This window comes from Cucurbita moschata, unplaced genomic scaffold (assembly GCF_002738365.1).
Source record: "Cucurbita moschata cultivar Rifu unplaced genomic scaffold, Cmos_1.0 Cmo_Scf00004, whole genome shotgun sequence".
Taxonomy (NCBI): Eukaryota; Viridiplantae; Streptophyta; class Magnoliopsida; order Cucurbitales; family Cucurbitaceae; genus Cucurbita; species Cucurbita moschata.
Genome location: NW_019268520.1, coordinates 5,846,544 through 5,862,931, shown reverse-complemented (window position 1 = coordinate 5,862,931; position 16,388 = coordinate 5,846,544). Strand labels below are relative to the sequence as shown.

General features: G+C 37.8%; 2 protein-coding genes across 4 annotated transcripts; one reads left to right on the top strand and one right to left on the bottom strand.

The window, feature by feature from the left end:
- The first annotated feature begins 346 nt into the window (after positions 1–346).
- Positions 347–3,759, top strand: LOC111441650. Of its 2 annotated transcripts, none has more exons than XM_023078719.1 (6): positions 347–743; positions 915–1,085; positions 1,165–1,242; positions 2,153–2,218; positions 2,309–2,374; positions 2,461–3,759. In XM_023078719.1, exons 1-6 carry the CDS (start codon positions 435–437, stop codon positions 3,307–3,309), a joined length of 1,539 nt encoding a protein of 512 aa, XP_022934487.1. In that variant the 5' UTR covers positions 347–434; the 3' UTR covers positions 3,310–3,759. The 2 variants fall into 2 exon arrangements, with proteins under 2 accessions (XP_022934487.1, XP_022934488.1); XM_023078720.1 differs by having other exon boundaries at positions 348–743; positions 918–1,085.
- Positions 3,760–4,492: 733 nt separating this feature from the next.
- LOC111441649 lies at positions 4,493–15,353 on the bottom strand. 2 transcript variants are annotated; one of them, XM_023078718.1, is made up of 15 exons: positions 14,901–15,353; positions 14,494–14,620; positions 14,275–14,315; positions 13,781–13,871; positions 13,032–13,568; positions 12,718–12,935; positions 11,743–11,874; positions 11,089–11,161; positions 10,798–10,837; positions 10,624–10,696; positions 10,131–10,196; positions 8,818–8,895; positions 8,555–8,727; positions 8,150–8,196; positions 4,493–5,604 (listed from the first exon to the last, which is right to left on the bottom strand). In XM_023078718.1, exons 1-15 carry the CDS (start codon positions 15,212–15,214, stop codon positions 5,005–5,007), a joined length of 2,610 nt encoding a protein of 869 aa, XP_022934486.1. In that variant the 5' UTR covers positions 15,215–15,353; the 3' UTR covers positions 4,493–5,004. The 2 variants fall into 2 exon arrangements, with proteins under 2 accessions (XP_022934486.1, XP_022934485.1); XM_023078717.1 differs by having other exon boundaries at positions 12,718–13,568.
- Between the last annotated feature and the right edge of the window lie 1,035 nt (positions 15,354–16,388).

Genomic DNA, 16,388 nt, shown 5'->3' with positions numbered 1-16,388 from the left:
TAATTATCATAATTTAAGAAAACGCAAAAAGGACGATTTAAGGCTGTCCTGCTGCCACGCTGGAGCTTTACCCTCTTCCGGGGTTGCCCTTTTGATCATTATCCAATACAAACACAAATAAATAAATAAATAAAAAGTAATTTAAAAAGGAAAAAAAAAGAAAAAAAGAAAACCACGTGGATATTATATTGAGAAGCCACACACCGACGCTTTCCCTGAACCGTGGCCTACAGTTCTCGTACGGCGGATCCTGCCACGTGTAACATTTCTACGAGCGCCGAATCATTACGTGGCATACACCGATACGTGGAGGCGCGTAAGTTTTCAGCAACAAACACACGCGCTCTTTCTCTCTCACACTCTCACGCTTCAGTCTTCTTCTTCTTCTTCTTCTTCTTCTCTGGTTCTTATTATCCTTTGATTTTTTTTTTTTCATGGCTTCTTCTTCCAAGTGCTCCGAGGCGACCAGTTGTTCGGGTTTGAGTTCTTCTTCTACACGTTCGTTTTCTTCCTCCTCCATGGAGGCGGATCAGATGGTCAAGGTTGAGATTGAGGCGGCGGAGGCTCTTGCAGATTTGGCGGTTTTGGCGGTCAGAGATAGTGGAGTTCAACCGTCGGAAACCAAATGGCGGATTAAAGAGAAGAAAGGGAAACGGGCCAGGAAGGAGGTTAAGACCGAGTCGCCGACTTCTGCCTTCGTCGACTCTTTACCTAGTCGCGCGGATCTGGACCTTCGGATTCAGGTTGTTTCTACTTAGTCCATTTGTCTTTCCAAATTATGTCCCAATCTGTGTTATTATAAGTAAAGTTGTATTACGATGCTGTTCGTAAGTGGTGTTTTGAGTAAAAACTAAAAGCATTGATTCGGAGTTACATTACCTCTGCAGGCCTTGACGTTATGATTTTGTTTGTAGCAGGATAGAGGGGTGATAAGTCATCATCCATCAGAAAAGGAATGCGCTGATCACTCCCATCCTGAGTGGGAAACAACCAAAGAGATGATTAAGGCGGAGAAGGAGGCCGAATCACCTAAACTAAGCCACCCATTATTTGGCTGCCGGAGGTCAAGGCGTAATCTGACTGAGGTTATGCTTGCTAACTGCTTCCCATGGGATCTTACTTTATGTTTTCAATCTTTTCATTAGCAGCTTTCTTCTTCTTCAGGCTGAAAAGGAAGAAAGGAGAATACGAAGGGTTTTAGCAAACAGAGAATCAGCCCGGCAGACAATTCGTCGTAGGCAGGTTCAGAGAATTTCTCTCCAACATGTATTCTTTGGTTTTATAGTTTATCATATGTTCATTTTGAGTACAACAATTGGGGTTTCGGGATTTGAAATTTTGACGAATGAAACAGGAATACATTGCTGATTACTGTTGAACTATGCTCATTACTTTTGAACTATGCACATTTTGGCTTGAACTGTGCTCATTTTGGCTTGTTTAGGACATTATTGTGACATTCTATCATGCAAATACCTTAATCCAAGATGAAGGCTACTGTTCTTTCTTGTTTTCATTCTTTTGTTTGTGGGTTTCTATTTCTTTCTCTGAACCATCTGTGGATGTCTTTGGCTACTTGTTCAGCTGTAGAGAGGAGTTTCAGGCTCCAAACCAGAAATATAATAGTTCTTGAAACATGTAATTAATAAAAATGTGCTTCAAATTTGCCTATATTTTCAACTTGATTGCTATATATACTGTTGGAATTTATCTATTTTTCAACTGGATTGCTGTATGTTTGGAAGCTATTTGTATGATTAACTGTACTCCATACTCATATTGTCAGTGCAATGTAACTGGTGTTGGCTCCTTCACAATCCCAACTTTAATCCTCAGTAACAAGTTCAAGGGAGATAAACATCCTTACTTGATCTAGGGAATGATTTTTATTCTTCGACACCGTCAAGAAAGGGTTAACGTTGTCAGTTAAGTGTGCTATTATGATTTAATTTGTTAAGAATAAAAAGTAGATGTTTCAAGCAGAGGTAACCACAAAATCATTCTGAATTATTGCCTTACAAGTGATCTAAGTCTCCTTAGTGGATTGGTTGGTTGGATATCTTTTGGGGTATTAAACTTAGTGATGAGAGTTCGTATTACATTGTTACTTCATTGAAATTGCTCCTGCATTTGGTTGGTTATTATTATGCAGGCTCTGTGCGAGGACTTGACCAAAAAGGCTTCTGATTTAGCATGGGAGAACGAAAATTTAAAGAGGGTAGGCTTTCGCAACACATTTAAAATCTTAAATTTTTCTGTTTGTCATGATCTTTATTTACTTTCATCTTGTGATCTTTGGACAATCAAGGAAAAGGAGTTGGCCCTGAAAGAGTACCAATCTCTGGAGATTACTAACAAGGAATTGAAGGAACAGGTAGGATTGGGTTGCATTTATGAAATGTGTATAGTCATGGTCTTTCCAAATCTCCCAAGGATTCACTCGCTCGCTCGTTTGTTTAGATTGCTCATGCAGAGCCCAAAATGGAGGAAATCCCAGGAAACAATAGATCATCTCATGTTCAGACTCCTCCTTTACCTACCAACTACCCTCTTTTCTTGTTTAGTCGCCCTCCATATGCATCGTATTTCTGGCCGTCAGTGGTTCAACCTTCAAGTCCCTATCATGACCTACACAATGTTGCAGTCGTCCCGCCAAGTGTTCGTTCGCCTTCTAATAATACTGTTTATGTATCCGACTCTTCCCATGTACAAGAAAACTTTACAAATGTCACTGGCTTGAGAACACCCTTTTGTATCGTACCTTGTTCTTGGTTGTTGCCTCATCATGATCATAGGAATCAACAGAGTTCTCAAAACTCGTGTCCAGCGGGAAATATTCAAGAGTATATTTATTCAAATTCCCAGAACAGTGCTTATACTTCAAAGGTTGTTGTGCGTGCAGAAAGCAGACATTCTTCTTTGCCTTCAGCTGAAGAGAAAAACGAAGCTCATGACTTGAATGAAGCCCCGAGTCTAAAGGAGCATACTCAGAACACAGTTGGAGTAGTTGTGGATCGATTTGAAGCCGACACAAGAGATCAAGTTAGGAAAGTGCTTTCTCCTGTGAGACTTGAATGTATTGAACCCACTTCCACTGTCAAACAAGATAAACCGAGCGAAGATGATCGCGGTCTGTCATCAAGAACGTGTGATGACTTATGTCATTTGGCAGAAAAAAAGCATGAACCAGAGATAGTCTCATGTAAGAAAACTATAGATGCAATGGCTGCAACTGAGGCAAGGAGGAGAAGAAAAGAACTAACAAAGTTAAAGAATCTTCACACTCGTCCTTGCCGTATGCACTTCTGATCTATATAGCTGGGGAGTTCAACAACTGTTTGTTGTCAACAATCTTATCTGTGTGAAGTCCTGTATTCACTGGTTTTTGTTGGCAGAGGCTAGCACAGAGTATTGAAACATCACCATAGTTCAGGCTTTCTTTTTGAGGCGTTGTCGGTGGTTTTGTTCCGAAGCTCGGAGAGCGACATCATGCTGCTAGTTGTAGCCAGCAGTGATTGGGAAGAAAATTTACATTTCGGGGCATTTTTTTCGCGTCTGTTCCGATGAGTTCTCTAACAAATGAAATGAGATGGAATGAAATGAGATGGATGGATACTGATGACTGAGTTGGATTTGGAAGGGCAGCAAAGAGGAGGAGGAGAGTGTAACAATTCTGTATTTAAATCTTCTTATGGCTACTTCAAAGACACCCTTTATGGGGTTGGCTACAGTTCAATAAATTGAAAAGTTGTTGTCCTATGACTTGGTGCCCATCTTTCTATATTGGTTTTTAGAGGTCAATCAGAACTCAATTATAAATAAATATGAACGAATGAACCGAGACCTTAAACACCAAAATTGGGCTCCCAACGTTCTGCTTAGAATCATCCCATTCAAGTGAAGCTGTCTAAGGAACCTTCTCAGTCCTCATCCGCCGGCATCATACGGTTGTTTTTCGTTCGGCCGATCGGACTTCAACTCTCTGGCGAGACTCTCACCGGCAGACCGGCCGGCGACTTGACATTAGCCTTGTACATCTACGGACTGGAGCTGACATGTACATGGAGGGATAGTTGAGGGCGTCGGAGCTGGCTGGCGTACGTTTATTGGAGAAGAGGAAAGAGAGGTCGTATATGAGGCATAGATGCGCTGCCGTTCTCTTCTAATTTTTCTCCGATCATCGATGGCATTGCTGCAGAATTCACCGACACAAACTCAAAAAGGCATTGGATTGTCCTTATTAGATGAACACGATTCTACACCATAGGTCCCAGCCAATGAAGAGAGAATTCTTTTATTGTATGATATTGTCTCCTTACTTTGCTTTGGGCTTCCCCAAAAGGTCTCATCCAATTAAGAGAGAATTCTTTTACTATATACCCATCCATGAACATTCCCTAAATTAGCTCAGTCAACGGAGAGTATTTTTTTTTTATGGAATGAGAGGTGTGACTCCCGCCTTGGTCATTTATTTTGTAGAGTTTAGAAACAATTTCAAGAAACAAAAACATTACGAAATACATTGGTAATGTGCATATGAAAAAGGAAGTTCATAGATGAAAGCAAACCCCATCTCTTCCTCAGGTAATCGAGCCCAATAGTGCCAAACTGTCTCATGACTCCTCCTGTAAGCTAAGGAGATGAGCTTTGAGTCACTAATTTTAGAATACACAATTGGCTAAAAGATACAGTTTATCTAATCATGGCTGCTGAGGTTCCTCCAACAATTCTTTTCCCGTTCCTTTTCAACTGAACCCAAAACCCAGATCAAATCATCTGCTTCGGCTCTTGAACTCCTTTCAACTAATTTCCACAGTTAATGGTCTTCAGTTATCCTAAGGTCATGCTCTCTGATTCCTTTGGCTGCTCCCATAATTTGGCCCCTCAAGGATGAAGGCACCATGGTTTCTGATCTAATTGACTGTACACTGAATTGAGCAAGCGTCGCCTCATGAAAATCAGCTGCACAAACATTTTGGCAAAGCCATTTTTTCTGAGTAAAGATCATTTCTTCGCCATCAACTTCTTATCGAGGGCAGACAGCACAATCTCCTGACAGCGTAGAATTCCAGCTGCTCCCCCATAGGACAGCCATCTTTCACTCCCAATGTTCATGTTCCATCTCAGTCTATGCAATGCAACTGATTTGGGGGGGAAATTTTCGAAGTGCTCCCCCAAACCAGGCACTACGTCATCATCTGTCTGTGAATCACTAGGCTCATGGCTATGTTCCAATTCTTGGTTGACCACTCCCTTCTTCTTGCTCTTTGATTGAGTTTGGTTTTTATTCTGAATAGACATCGGCGTATCCTCAGACCCAGATTCAACGTCGACATCGTCATCATAGCAAAGGGCTGATTCATTTTCCAATGCTGAAGTTGTGGCACTTTTATCATTTCCTTCATTTGGCTGCATGGAATCAGATAGAATAGCTCGCATGGACAATGGCTGTTCAGATTTGTTGGATAGCTTTTTCAAAGGGATTGGAACATCTGATGCTGGAGAGTGGATTGTAATAATTGATTGCTCCTCGGTTAAGTATTCGCATACAAAATGTGGGGTGCGGTTGCGTGAATTTTCTTTGTCCACTGCTTTCGTAGTAAGCTGACAAATTAAACATGAAAATGTGTTAAATGTATGTATCAATTATCTTCGAATTCAATCTGTGGCGCATACAGAGAAAGTAAGCATATACGAACTCCTCAGCTATTTGTATGGACAAGTAACTCTTTATCATTGTTGCTGGTCTAATGCTTATTTATAACTTATGAATGGCTATATATAGTAAGTGACAAGGTAATCGCTGCGCAAATAAATGGCTATATATAGTAAGTGACAAGGTAATCGCTATGCAAATAAATGACTATATATATATATAAAATAAACACCCCATCGATAGTGCCTTGAAGATGTACTTCTATAAACCTCTAGCCAATATTTCTCTTGCATTCTCTCTCCCTTGTTATTTGTGTTCATTTATGTGAGTTGCTGCTATCCTAATAACTGATATCAAAGCGAGCTAGGAGATATTCACCATGATCTGAAGATGGAAAGCTCAAAGATTGGGAACGAGAAGTTTGATGGATCCGATTTCAGTTTCAACAAAAGTATTTGCAAACAAGAAATTGAGGATCTATTGGGCAATACTTTCAACGTTGATTGAAGGGTAAGAAGTAACTCGAAAGGCCCAAATATACATGGCCAATCAAAATCACAGAATCGAGGAAAATCTTCCAACAGACCAAACATAGCGTGTTAGAATTGTAATAAAATTTAAAAAAAAAATCATATTCAACATATTGCAAGGCATTTTCGAATAGATTGTACAAAACCGAAGAAGTTGAATCACAAATTTGGAGATGCTCATGATTCTGCATATTCAACATAAGATACTGAGGATACTCTAATCCTTAGTGTGGATAGTCCAACCGAATCTTAGATTTTTTATTCAAGTGCATTTTTCATTTGTCTCCGAACAAGGAACTGTTTCAAAATTTCAAATCTTGAAATTTCGGAAAGGTGTATCTTGCCAACAATAAATTCTTTGAGGTTAAAGGAAAGGGAGATATCTGCATACAAACTCCAGCAAGAAATCATCAAATATCGAAGGATGTCCATTAGATATCGAAGGATGTCAGAAATATTTCTAGTCTCAAGAAGAATCTGATATCTATTGGTCAGCTAGACAGCATAGGTATTGCAACAAAGATTGGAAGAAGTTCGTGAAAGATTGTGAAGGGTATAATTGTGGTAGCACGTGATCAAAGGAATGAAGATGCTGGTTGCGATAGGAGTTTTAGAAAAAACTGTTGATATAGATCTTTGTGAAAGTTGCATTATGGACAAACAAAAATGAGTTAGTTTCACAAAGGTTGTCAGAGAACCAAAGAAAGAAAGGTTAGAAACAGTGCATACATATGTTTAGGGACCATCTCCAGCTCCAGCTCCAACTCCATCAATTGGTGGATCTAAGTTTTACGTTGCTTTCATTTGATGATTTCAACAGGAATGTATGGTTTTATTTTCTGAAACACAAATCAGATGTGTTTGCCACCTTCAACAGATGGAAGGTTGAAGTTGAAAGTCAGATGGGTTTGAAGATTACGTGTTTAGGTCTGACAATGAAAGAGAGTACAACAAGTCGGAATTTAAAGTGTTCTGTACAACTCAAGGAATCATATTAATCAAGACAGTTCCTGGTAAGGCAAGACAAATGGTGTCACTGAAAGAATGAACAGAACATTAAATGAGGGGGCAAAGAGTATGACGATGCATTCTGGAATGTCAAAGACATTCTTGGCTTATGTTGTGAATACAACAACCTACTTGATCAATAGTGGACCGTCAGTGCCCTTATAGTTCAAGTTGGTAGAAAAGGTATGGACAGGAAAAGGATTCAAGTACTCTCACTTGAGAACTTTTGGTTGCACGGCATACGTTCAGGGAGTGATGTTAAAGTTGTGAAGTGCTACTTCATAGGCTATGGTTTTGACATGTTCAGGTATAGGTTTTGGGATGACACAGAAAAATTTTAAGACATTGTGACGTGACATTTGATGAAAATGTCATGTACAAGAACAAAAAGAAGAAAGGTGATGAGACTACGAAGCAAATGGGAGTTGAAATTGAGTTGCAAAAAAATTCACCTAGTGAAGTCGCTACAGAAACTCAATAAATTCCTGAGATGGTTGTTGATGAACCATAGGTGGAGCAAGTGACACATGACCAAGTGTTGAGGAGATCATCCAGAACCATCAGAGCACCACATAAATATTCACCTTCATTATAGTATTTATTGCTGACTAATGAAGGGGAACAGAGTCTTTTGATGAGGCCCTACAGTTGGAGGATACAACCAAGTGCCAATATTTATCTTTACATTTTGTCTCTCTTATTATTTGTGTTCATCTAAATCGAGTGTGTGAGTTGTTGTGTGATCCTAACAAAATCCCTTGCTCTCATCAATGGAAAAGTAGTTTATTATATATTCACAAATACATAAATACTCAGCAATAATGCAAGTTGATTATAGAAAATAACAGAACTACAAGAAGCTAAGATTATAAAAAACTGAAACCAAATGAGTGGCACGTGCCGAAGAGGCAAACTTTCATCTCCATAGTGAAATCTATTGGGAAGTTGAACTTACCTGGAAACGGACAACAGCTCCGTCAGCACCGCAGTAAGCAACCATGCCTGAAAAAACCAGTTGCTATATCTTAAATGTACATGATAAGAATCAAATAGTTCATTTGATTGTGTTGAAATTTAAAAGTAAAACCAAATTGGATGTTAAAGCCGACAGTAACCGAGAAAAGGCTTCTACATTTTGTTACCAAAAAAAATTATTTGATACAGAAAAAGAAAGAACTACGATCCACAAATCCCCTGTTGGTACTATTTGTTGCTTATTTCTATATGGCTGAAAATTAATCAAGACAAGCCATATAACCACATCAATGAGAATGTGTTTTTAATGACTTGAAGGAAGCCTAAAAAGTAGATTAAAAAGGGAAATAAACCAAAGCTAACAAACCAAGAATTACAGATATACCTGTCTGCCTTGACACTTGAATACTCCAGATAGCAAATGGTGAACAACAGTAAGTGTGTAAACCTTTTTGTTTTATTGCTGTGAAGGGTTGACCAGTTACTGGAACATCATATGCAGCCTTTAGCAAACTGAGAAGTCTCAATGTTCCATCATCAAAGGATAAAAAAACGCATCTAACAAGAATAGGGTCATAAATAAAAGAGAATTAGTAAAACAGTAACTTAATGTGCCTAATCTGCGTTCTATCAAGATAAAATATATACCTAGGATTAGGAAGCCAATCCAAACTATATATTATCCTTGGTGCCGGATGAAGGTCCCACAAGGGACGGAAAGGATCTCTGATATAATATTGTAATGATTAATATCAAATTGTCACCGAATTGAAATGAAACAATAAAATGAACTGAAAACCAAAAAATATTAAATCATATGCAATGAGCACAGAGTAAATGAAATAACAAAGAGAGAATTGAAACAAGTGATCGTTCACAAAGCACACAGCAGCTTTGTCGGAGTGTCATATCTAGGCATCTTGCTTATAAGCTCTCCGCTGTACAGACTCCCCAAAAACAGAAGTGCAATGGTAAAGAAGTTACTCCATTGTTGGAGAAGAGTGGTTTCAAGGAACCAGGTATTTCTAAAGAGAATGGAACAGGGTGTTGGTTTTGTCATTTTTTATTGGTACATCTTGGTATTACCTCAAGATATTTGAATTTGTTGGTTATTAAACCAATGAAGCTTCAATTGGGACATGGAAGACAGAGTGCATCGCATGGGCAGGAAATAGTATTTAAAAAGTTGATTCAATTGAATTAATAAAATTCCTTCAATCCTACGAAACAACTTCATTTTGAGCCTTCCTACAGTCCACCAGTAAGGAAGTTTCTCTGTATTGCAATGGTCAAGAAGTAACTCCATTGTTGGAGAAGAACGGTTTCAAGGAAATCTTCCCTCGGGTATGTCTAAGAGAATGGAACAGGGTTGGTTTTGTCATTTTCGATTGGAACATCTTGATATTGCCTCAAACTTCAGTGTGTTTATTATTAAACTAAGCCTTTTAAAGGATGCTTGAATTGGGAAGTGGAAGACAGTGCATCGCATGGGCTCCTAATACTATTAAAAAAGTTTCTCCAATTAAATTAATAAAATTCTTTCAATCCTAAGAAACAACTTCAGTAGAGCCTTCCTACAGACCACATGGAAGAAAAAGAATAACAAAAAGATGCTTCGATAGATTTTTCTATTCATTATCGTTTCTTGCCTTATCATGGTGTAAAAGTTATCTAGACTTTCACATTTGTGTCTTATATCTTATTGTCGATTGGAAATGATTTTGGAAATTCCTTGGATAGGAGCTTTTCTCCACCAGGCGTTATTTTTTTTTGGATAAGATGCCTTTCTTGTATAGTTAGCATTCACCTTGTCCAGTGGACTTCTTTTTCATTATGTCTAATAAAAAGTTTGGTTATATATATATAGTTCTTTGTCCCAAAAAAATTAACTAACTTCCTTTAATCCAAAAACAAACAAAAAAAATAATGAAAAATAAAATGAAAGAAATAACTCCACCAACCTTAGGTCCCAAAATTTTATGCCTCCATGACTAGCAATTAGTATCACATTTTCACTTTCGGGCTCACTGCACATAATAAGAAAATGTATGAATATTTATAATTTTAATCAGAAGGTATAAAAATGTTAGTAAAAGAAAATTTAGACTCATCATCTTAGATTTTATTTTTATATCCACGAGTGTCGGGGCGCACTTTGTACTTGATGATTGCCTGACCCATTTTGTAGTTATAGTCCAGTTCTTACTTTTGTCATCAAAGGTAAAGATGTTTTCCCCATCATGTAAATAAGCAGCATTAGGGTGGGAGACATGGCTTGTGACCATTTTTTAAGAAGGTAAAATTTACCGATTACTGTGAATTAACAGTAACAAAATTTCAACTGAAATGACACTTCCCTTTTTTTCTTCAATCTTTATCCTCTTTTCTTTGGGGGTGTGGCGGCAGTAGTATAAAAGGATAAAGAAGTTCAACTTGAACTCTACCACTACAAACCTTTCACTTGGTGCCCATGCAACTGCTCTTATTGGAACTGTATCGGCACTAAAACGAAGTAAAGGCCTCGTATCTGAACAAAAAAATATGAGAATGATGTCATTATTGCTTGTAATTGTTAAAATACAATCAAGAGAAGGAATTAGAAACACAAATTTAGAGAAGTAAAACAACCTTCAGCGGTACTACTTGCAGAAAACTTCCACAAGGCGACCTGAATGGATGAATTATGTTTTAGTCATCATAAAATTAAAATTCAAACCAAAAAGGGACAGGACCACCCAAAACTGGATCAGGAATTGAGTCAGTAAAAAGTTGTATCAATAACAAACAAAAGTTAGAAAACAATTCAAAAATGCAAGGAGAACTAACTCTTCCAAAATGCAAGGAGAACCACATAAAGAACGTTACGTTTTTTGTTTTTGCTATGAACAGCGATAAAAGGAAAGGAAAATAAATAATAACCGTTCCATCATGACATCCAGCGAGTAGATAATCATAAGGAGGTGTTGGCGACCATTCCACTGTCAGAGGGATGCTGCAGCACCAACAATAGACTATGAATTAGAAGTAACAAAGAAAGTTGGGGAAAAAGTAAAACTCGTGAGAAATAGCTAACACAAGATGCAATTTTACCAAAAGAATAACACTCGTAATAACCCAGAATATACTTGAAAAGAAAATGAAGAAAATATTTGCTTCATCACTTAAATTTAATCCAATCAGAATAATATAATTCTTCCTTTGCGAGATCAAGTATCGAGTAGGAGTGGTTGATCAGCAAGGAAAAAGTGTAAGAATCTCCAAATATCAAAATTAAGCGGAACCAAGATTAATTCCTGGATTCAACAAGAATGAACTGAATAGTCTTAGACGTACTTCATAATACCATTCCTTCTAACAATAGCCAATGCCAAGAACTTCATTCAAAAGTTTTCCAGATATGATGATGGTGTAATGTGCAATTATGCAGAGAATAATGACCATCTCTAAGGCAGCCTATTCTACTCTTCAATTTATAGCAATACTAAACACATTGGTTTTTCTTTTCGCAAAGACTGTATCATGTTAAACTTGAAGAGTTGTCATGTCATTATGTTAAAAATAAAAATCGAATACCTCTGTGTATCTGCACTTCTCAACATCGAGCATCTGAAAGTAGGCTTCAACTTCACAAAGCGGGGATCTGTACCCTCCCCATTGAGTTTAGAATAGATGGCCTTCACTACATGGGGAAAAGGAACCTCCCAACTGCAATTAGTTCATTGGATAGTCAGATAGTGTCGTTCCTAATATAGAACTAATATTGTTAATCATTGGGGAGGCACGTAGTAAACATTAAAAGTCAAAACCTTAGAACAACCAAAGATGCAAGAACAGCAATTAAACTAGAATAAGACATACACTTCGAGGGATATAATTTTGTTGTAGAACCTAGTATGGTGTGTTCATCATGTCAGTTAAACCAATTGTGCTGCTCGAATTAAACATGAAAACTAGAATTATGAACTAATTTTTTGAAGTTAAAAAAAAAAAAAAAAATCCAAAGCAAACTCTACAAAGAAATCATATCTATAGAAAATGAAAAAACTAAAGGCACGTACTTTTCATTCACCAGAAACTTTGTAGAGCTTAATTTGAAGATTGTATGTAGTGTAATTGTATTTATACAATTTATCCCAAAACTACACACTTCAAAAGTAGTTTTCCTGTTATGGCATGCTCACATAAAACGTCATTCAGCCTAGCAACCTAGTCATGTTGAAAAAATCAGATCCACTATGTCAGCAATTCCATGGAAACTGATTCTTGGTTTAGCAGTAAAAATCTGTATCATATTCAACACAAATTATAATTTATCTCAAAAGGAAACGTCGAGGAGATTATCCAACATACTTCCATATCTATAAACTTATTTTAAATCTTAAGCAAGCATGAAAAGCTCTCAGTAAGACCAAGAGAATAACCAAATATACGCAGGAAACACAATAAATTAAATAAACAAAAAAGTTTTGGATAAAAATGGACAAAAAGAAATTAAACATATAGTAACTGAGCATAGATGTCAGAAGACAGTTAAAGCAGTTTAATTACACTTCTAGAGATCCGTTGCCCAGCAAGACAGCAAGGTAGCCCATTCTTTGCTTGCACTTGGTAGTACGCGCATTAGTTGGCTTCCATTTCAAATCCCACGCTACCTTTCCATTGTGAGCTAAGCACAATACTAGTCTAGGCAAAGCAACAGTCTCCGGAATAGAAAATCCAGTTGAGCCAGTGTCTAAAATAGCTTTCTCTGAAATGTTCTTACATAATCGAGTGTCTTCTCCAGAATACTCACTTGTAACATTCTCATTTGCCTCATGATTTGTAGCATTAGATCCATCTTCTCGATTCTCTATAAGTGATAACGTTCCCACATCATCAACATGATTCTTAGTATCAGCATTTCTTCTCACTCTTCTCTTCTGCACAGGAACTTCATCTTCAGAATTGCACGTAGAAATTTCTTCAATGGTACTGCTCCCTCTTTCAACACTGTTTTCCAGTGATACAGGTTTTTCAGAATTGTGGGAGACGTCATCAATCTCAAGCAAGTTGGATGAAACATCTGGGTATTCAACAGAAAGGGGCTGAACAAGTTGGTAACTGGCAACCTTGTTATCATCATTAGGTTCTTCTTGTTTCTTTTTAGGCCTTCCTCTAGGTCTCTTTGGTTGAGATGGTAAGGCCGACGCCCCATTTTTCTTGCGCCCTGGGGGTCTTCCTCTAGGCCTCTTTGGTTGAGATAAGTCTGAATCCTTGCACTCTGTTGCACTGGTCGTTTCTGATTCATGGCTTTCGGTGCCATGCACTAAGCACCATATCTGCACCATTCCTCTTCCACTGAGCGGGATGCCCATCGTGTGATAAGAAGAGCCAGGTGGATGAGCAGAAACAGCAATAAACTACCATACGAGTTGAGATATATATTGTTATAAATATGAATGAGAACTTATAAATAAAGAGAAAGTGTGAACAAAAAGAAAGCAGTGCCTAACTAAGTGAATGAAAATGAAAGTCATAGGTGAAGACGAATAAAACAAAATTTTACACTTAAATTTTAATGCGTCCATAACAGTTTTGCTTTTGAAAAAGACCAATAGAAGAGGAGGGATACCTCACATTTGATAAGGGAGTCGGTCCTTTCATGAACTAGAGGACACCAATCTATGGCCCAAACAGGCCCACCAACATGCATGATAAAGTTTCTGGAGAAAAAAATCAATAAAAATGAATGATTGAATGAACATATCAACTACGGAAGATAGAATTACACACCAGTGACCAGACATCAAAAAAGTAACTTCAATTCATGCCCAACTGACAACACTAGCCCACCAACGAAAACTACAATAACCAACAGCAGAAGCAATCCAAAATCAAAGTGGTGCCATAAGCAACATTACGTATTTTAATCACATCATGGGTTTCTAGAGGGTAAGATAATAACTGGCAAGTGCCAAATAATAAATTTCCATGTATGCCGGCTTTCGCATTAGATGCGACATACAAATTCCTAAAATATCTTAAGAGGCAGCTCATTATGCATCCTTTGCCCAAGTGTTAAACTGGACGACCTTGACACTCATACAGAGTTTGCTTGTTCCTTACCTAAAGTCCAGAGATGCAGTGGCTCCGGGCGGTGCTCCATTCTGCGTGTTAAATTAAGACTTGTGTTAATTCTTACTGCCGCATAACAGTTTCAGCTCGTCACCTAAACAGAAGAAAACAGTGTGTGTGCGCGCGCGCGCGCGCGAGTGTGGGTTTGGTTGATGGGATAAAATTAGAAAGAAAACGCCAACAAGTTTAACATGGCAGCCAACCCAGCACCTTTAGAACAGCCGCAGAAGAAAACTGTGGCAATTCCATCGTGATATCAGCATCCTTACCCTCAGGAACTCTCGAATCGCTTGTAAACTTGACGGTTTTCGGCTCATAATTGTAGAACTTCCATTCCCTAGTGAAGTATAATTCGAAAAAAATTAAGTTGGAGATTCCCAGCAGTGACAGATAATGCAGGAAGAAATTCATGTCATCGTCTTCCGAGAAATTGTGCAAGAACAAAAATCGTAAGAAGCTGCACAATATTCAATACATTGCATGCCTTGCACGAACTTCAAGATCTTCAGCATTTAACAAGCATTCCAGAACTAATCGGTGTAAGCAATGCGATGATCCTTAAGCTACAGGAAACATGTATTTGTTGTATCTACCGGAAAACATGCAACCATGTGTACCTTAAGAAAGTTGTGGAGGATGAAAACCGCTGAAAATCACTTTCATCAACTCCGCCTTCGCCATTTTCTGCCTCGCCATAGAGCTCGGCAATCGCATCAATGGCTCTAAAATGATTTTCAACACAATGATCAAACTCTGAAACCTTCACCCGGGAGTCATCTAAACGACCTGTAGGCTGCACTTCGTTGACTGAAGTAGCCCCGCCTTTCTTCTTAGCTCTTTTCTGCGGTTCCTCCAGACTCACTGATTTCTTCTTCCCCTTCTTGCAGCTAGTGCCCATGGATGCTTCTGCTTGATGTGGAAGCTCTTCCATTGCCACTCTCCTTGCTTCGCAATGCTTCGTAAATTCCAAATTTTGTTAGCTTCGGGAGGTTCGAACCCTAGTCGGCTTCCAGTTTGATTTATCAAGGACTATACATTTACGGAGATTCGAACCCTAATAATCAGTCTACCATCTGTAAGACTGTACGGGACTGCTGTTTTCACGAGACTTTCGAAGCCAAAACGCACAGTTTCGAGTTTTTTAATTTTCATTATTGTTTTAGTTAAAATACCATTTTATCCCGAGGTTGAATATTAGTGATGTCCTTTAAATATTTAAATTTAATAATTGTACTCTCGAAAATTGTACAAATAGTCTATGGTTAACTTTAAATTCTAAAATTTAAAAAAAAAAAAAAAAAAAAACTCCATACAAAAATATATCTTTTTTATTTTTATTTTTTTAGAATATTATTAAACTTAAATTTAAAATTATTTTAGTAAAAATACAATTTTTACAAATATTTTTATTAATTTAGCATTTTTTGAAAAAAAGATAACGTTAACCGTAGTAGAAATACTTGATGGGTTGATGTTATAGTTTATTGCTGCTTGTTGTCTCTATGTATGGCGATTGACTTACCATGTTTATACAGACGGTCTTACACGAGCAAAAGCTCTAAAACAAGAACAAAGAGAACTGAAAATGACTACAAAATAAGCCTTAGTGATAATGACTCATATTCTCTACTATAGAGTGGAAGTAACTATTACTTCCACCGGGTTTAGTTAGATAGTCAGCCGTGAGTGATCTCTGATGTCTCACTAAAGGTACAGTATATCAATATGTTACGTAACTTAAAGAGAATTGGGTCTCTCATTTGTTACGATGAAAACATAGAGAGTCAAAGTTTGAATCTTAATCGCTTCTTTCATTCATGGAACTTTAAACAACCATCAATGTCCCATCGATAACCCAAAAGAACCTGCTAACCTTGGCCTTTTAATTCGCCAAAGTATATTGCATTCAATCAGTTTATGATCTCGACATCAAACCCAAAAGAAGAGGGAAAGAGTAAGGGCGGTTTGGATTGACTTCTAAGTGCTTAAAAACACGTTCTTAATCAGATGGAAAGTCAATTCAAACCAATCCTAAATGAGCTGAAAACGAGAGAGAGAGAGAGAGAGAGAGAGAGAGTGAGACTTCAATCTGAAACTATGAAAAG

Excerpts from the sequence above, each read along its gene's own strand:
- LOC111441650 (XM_023078719.1), top strand. The coding sequence starts at position 435 with ATGGCTTCTTCTTCCAAGTGCTCCGAGGCGACCAGTTGTTCGGGTTTG. Across the intron at positions 1,243-2,152 it reads AGACAATTCGTCGTAGGCAG|GCTCTGTGCGAGGACTTGAC; the intron begins GTTCAGAGAATT and ends ATTATTATGCAG. Across the intron at positions 2,375-2,460 it reads ACAAGGAATTGAAGGAACAG|ATTGCTCATGCAGAGCCCAA; the intron begins GTAGGATTGGGT and ends TCGTTTGTTTAG.
- LOC111441649 (XM_023078717.1), bottom strand. The coding sequence starts at position 15,214 with ATGGAAGAGCTTCCACATCAAGCAGAAGCATCCATGGGCACTAGCTGC. Across the intron at positions 11,162-11,742 it reads AGAAGTGCAGATACACAGAG|CATCCCTCTGACAGTGGAAT; the intron begins GTATTCGATTTT and ends TTGGTGCTGCAG. Across the intron at positions 5,605-8,149 it reads GAGCTGTTGTCCGTTTCCAG|CTTACTACGAAAGCAGTGGA; the intron begins GTAAGTTCAACT and ends TTAATTTGTCAG.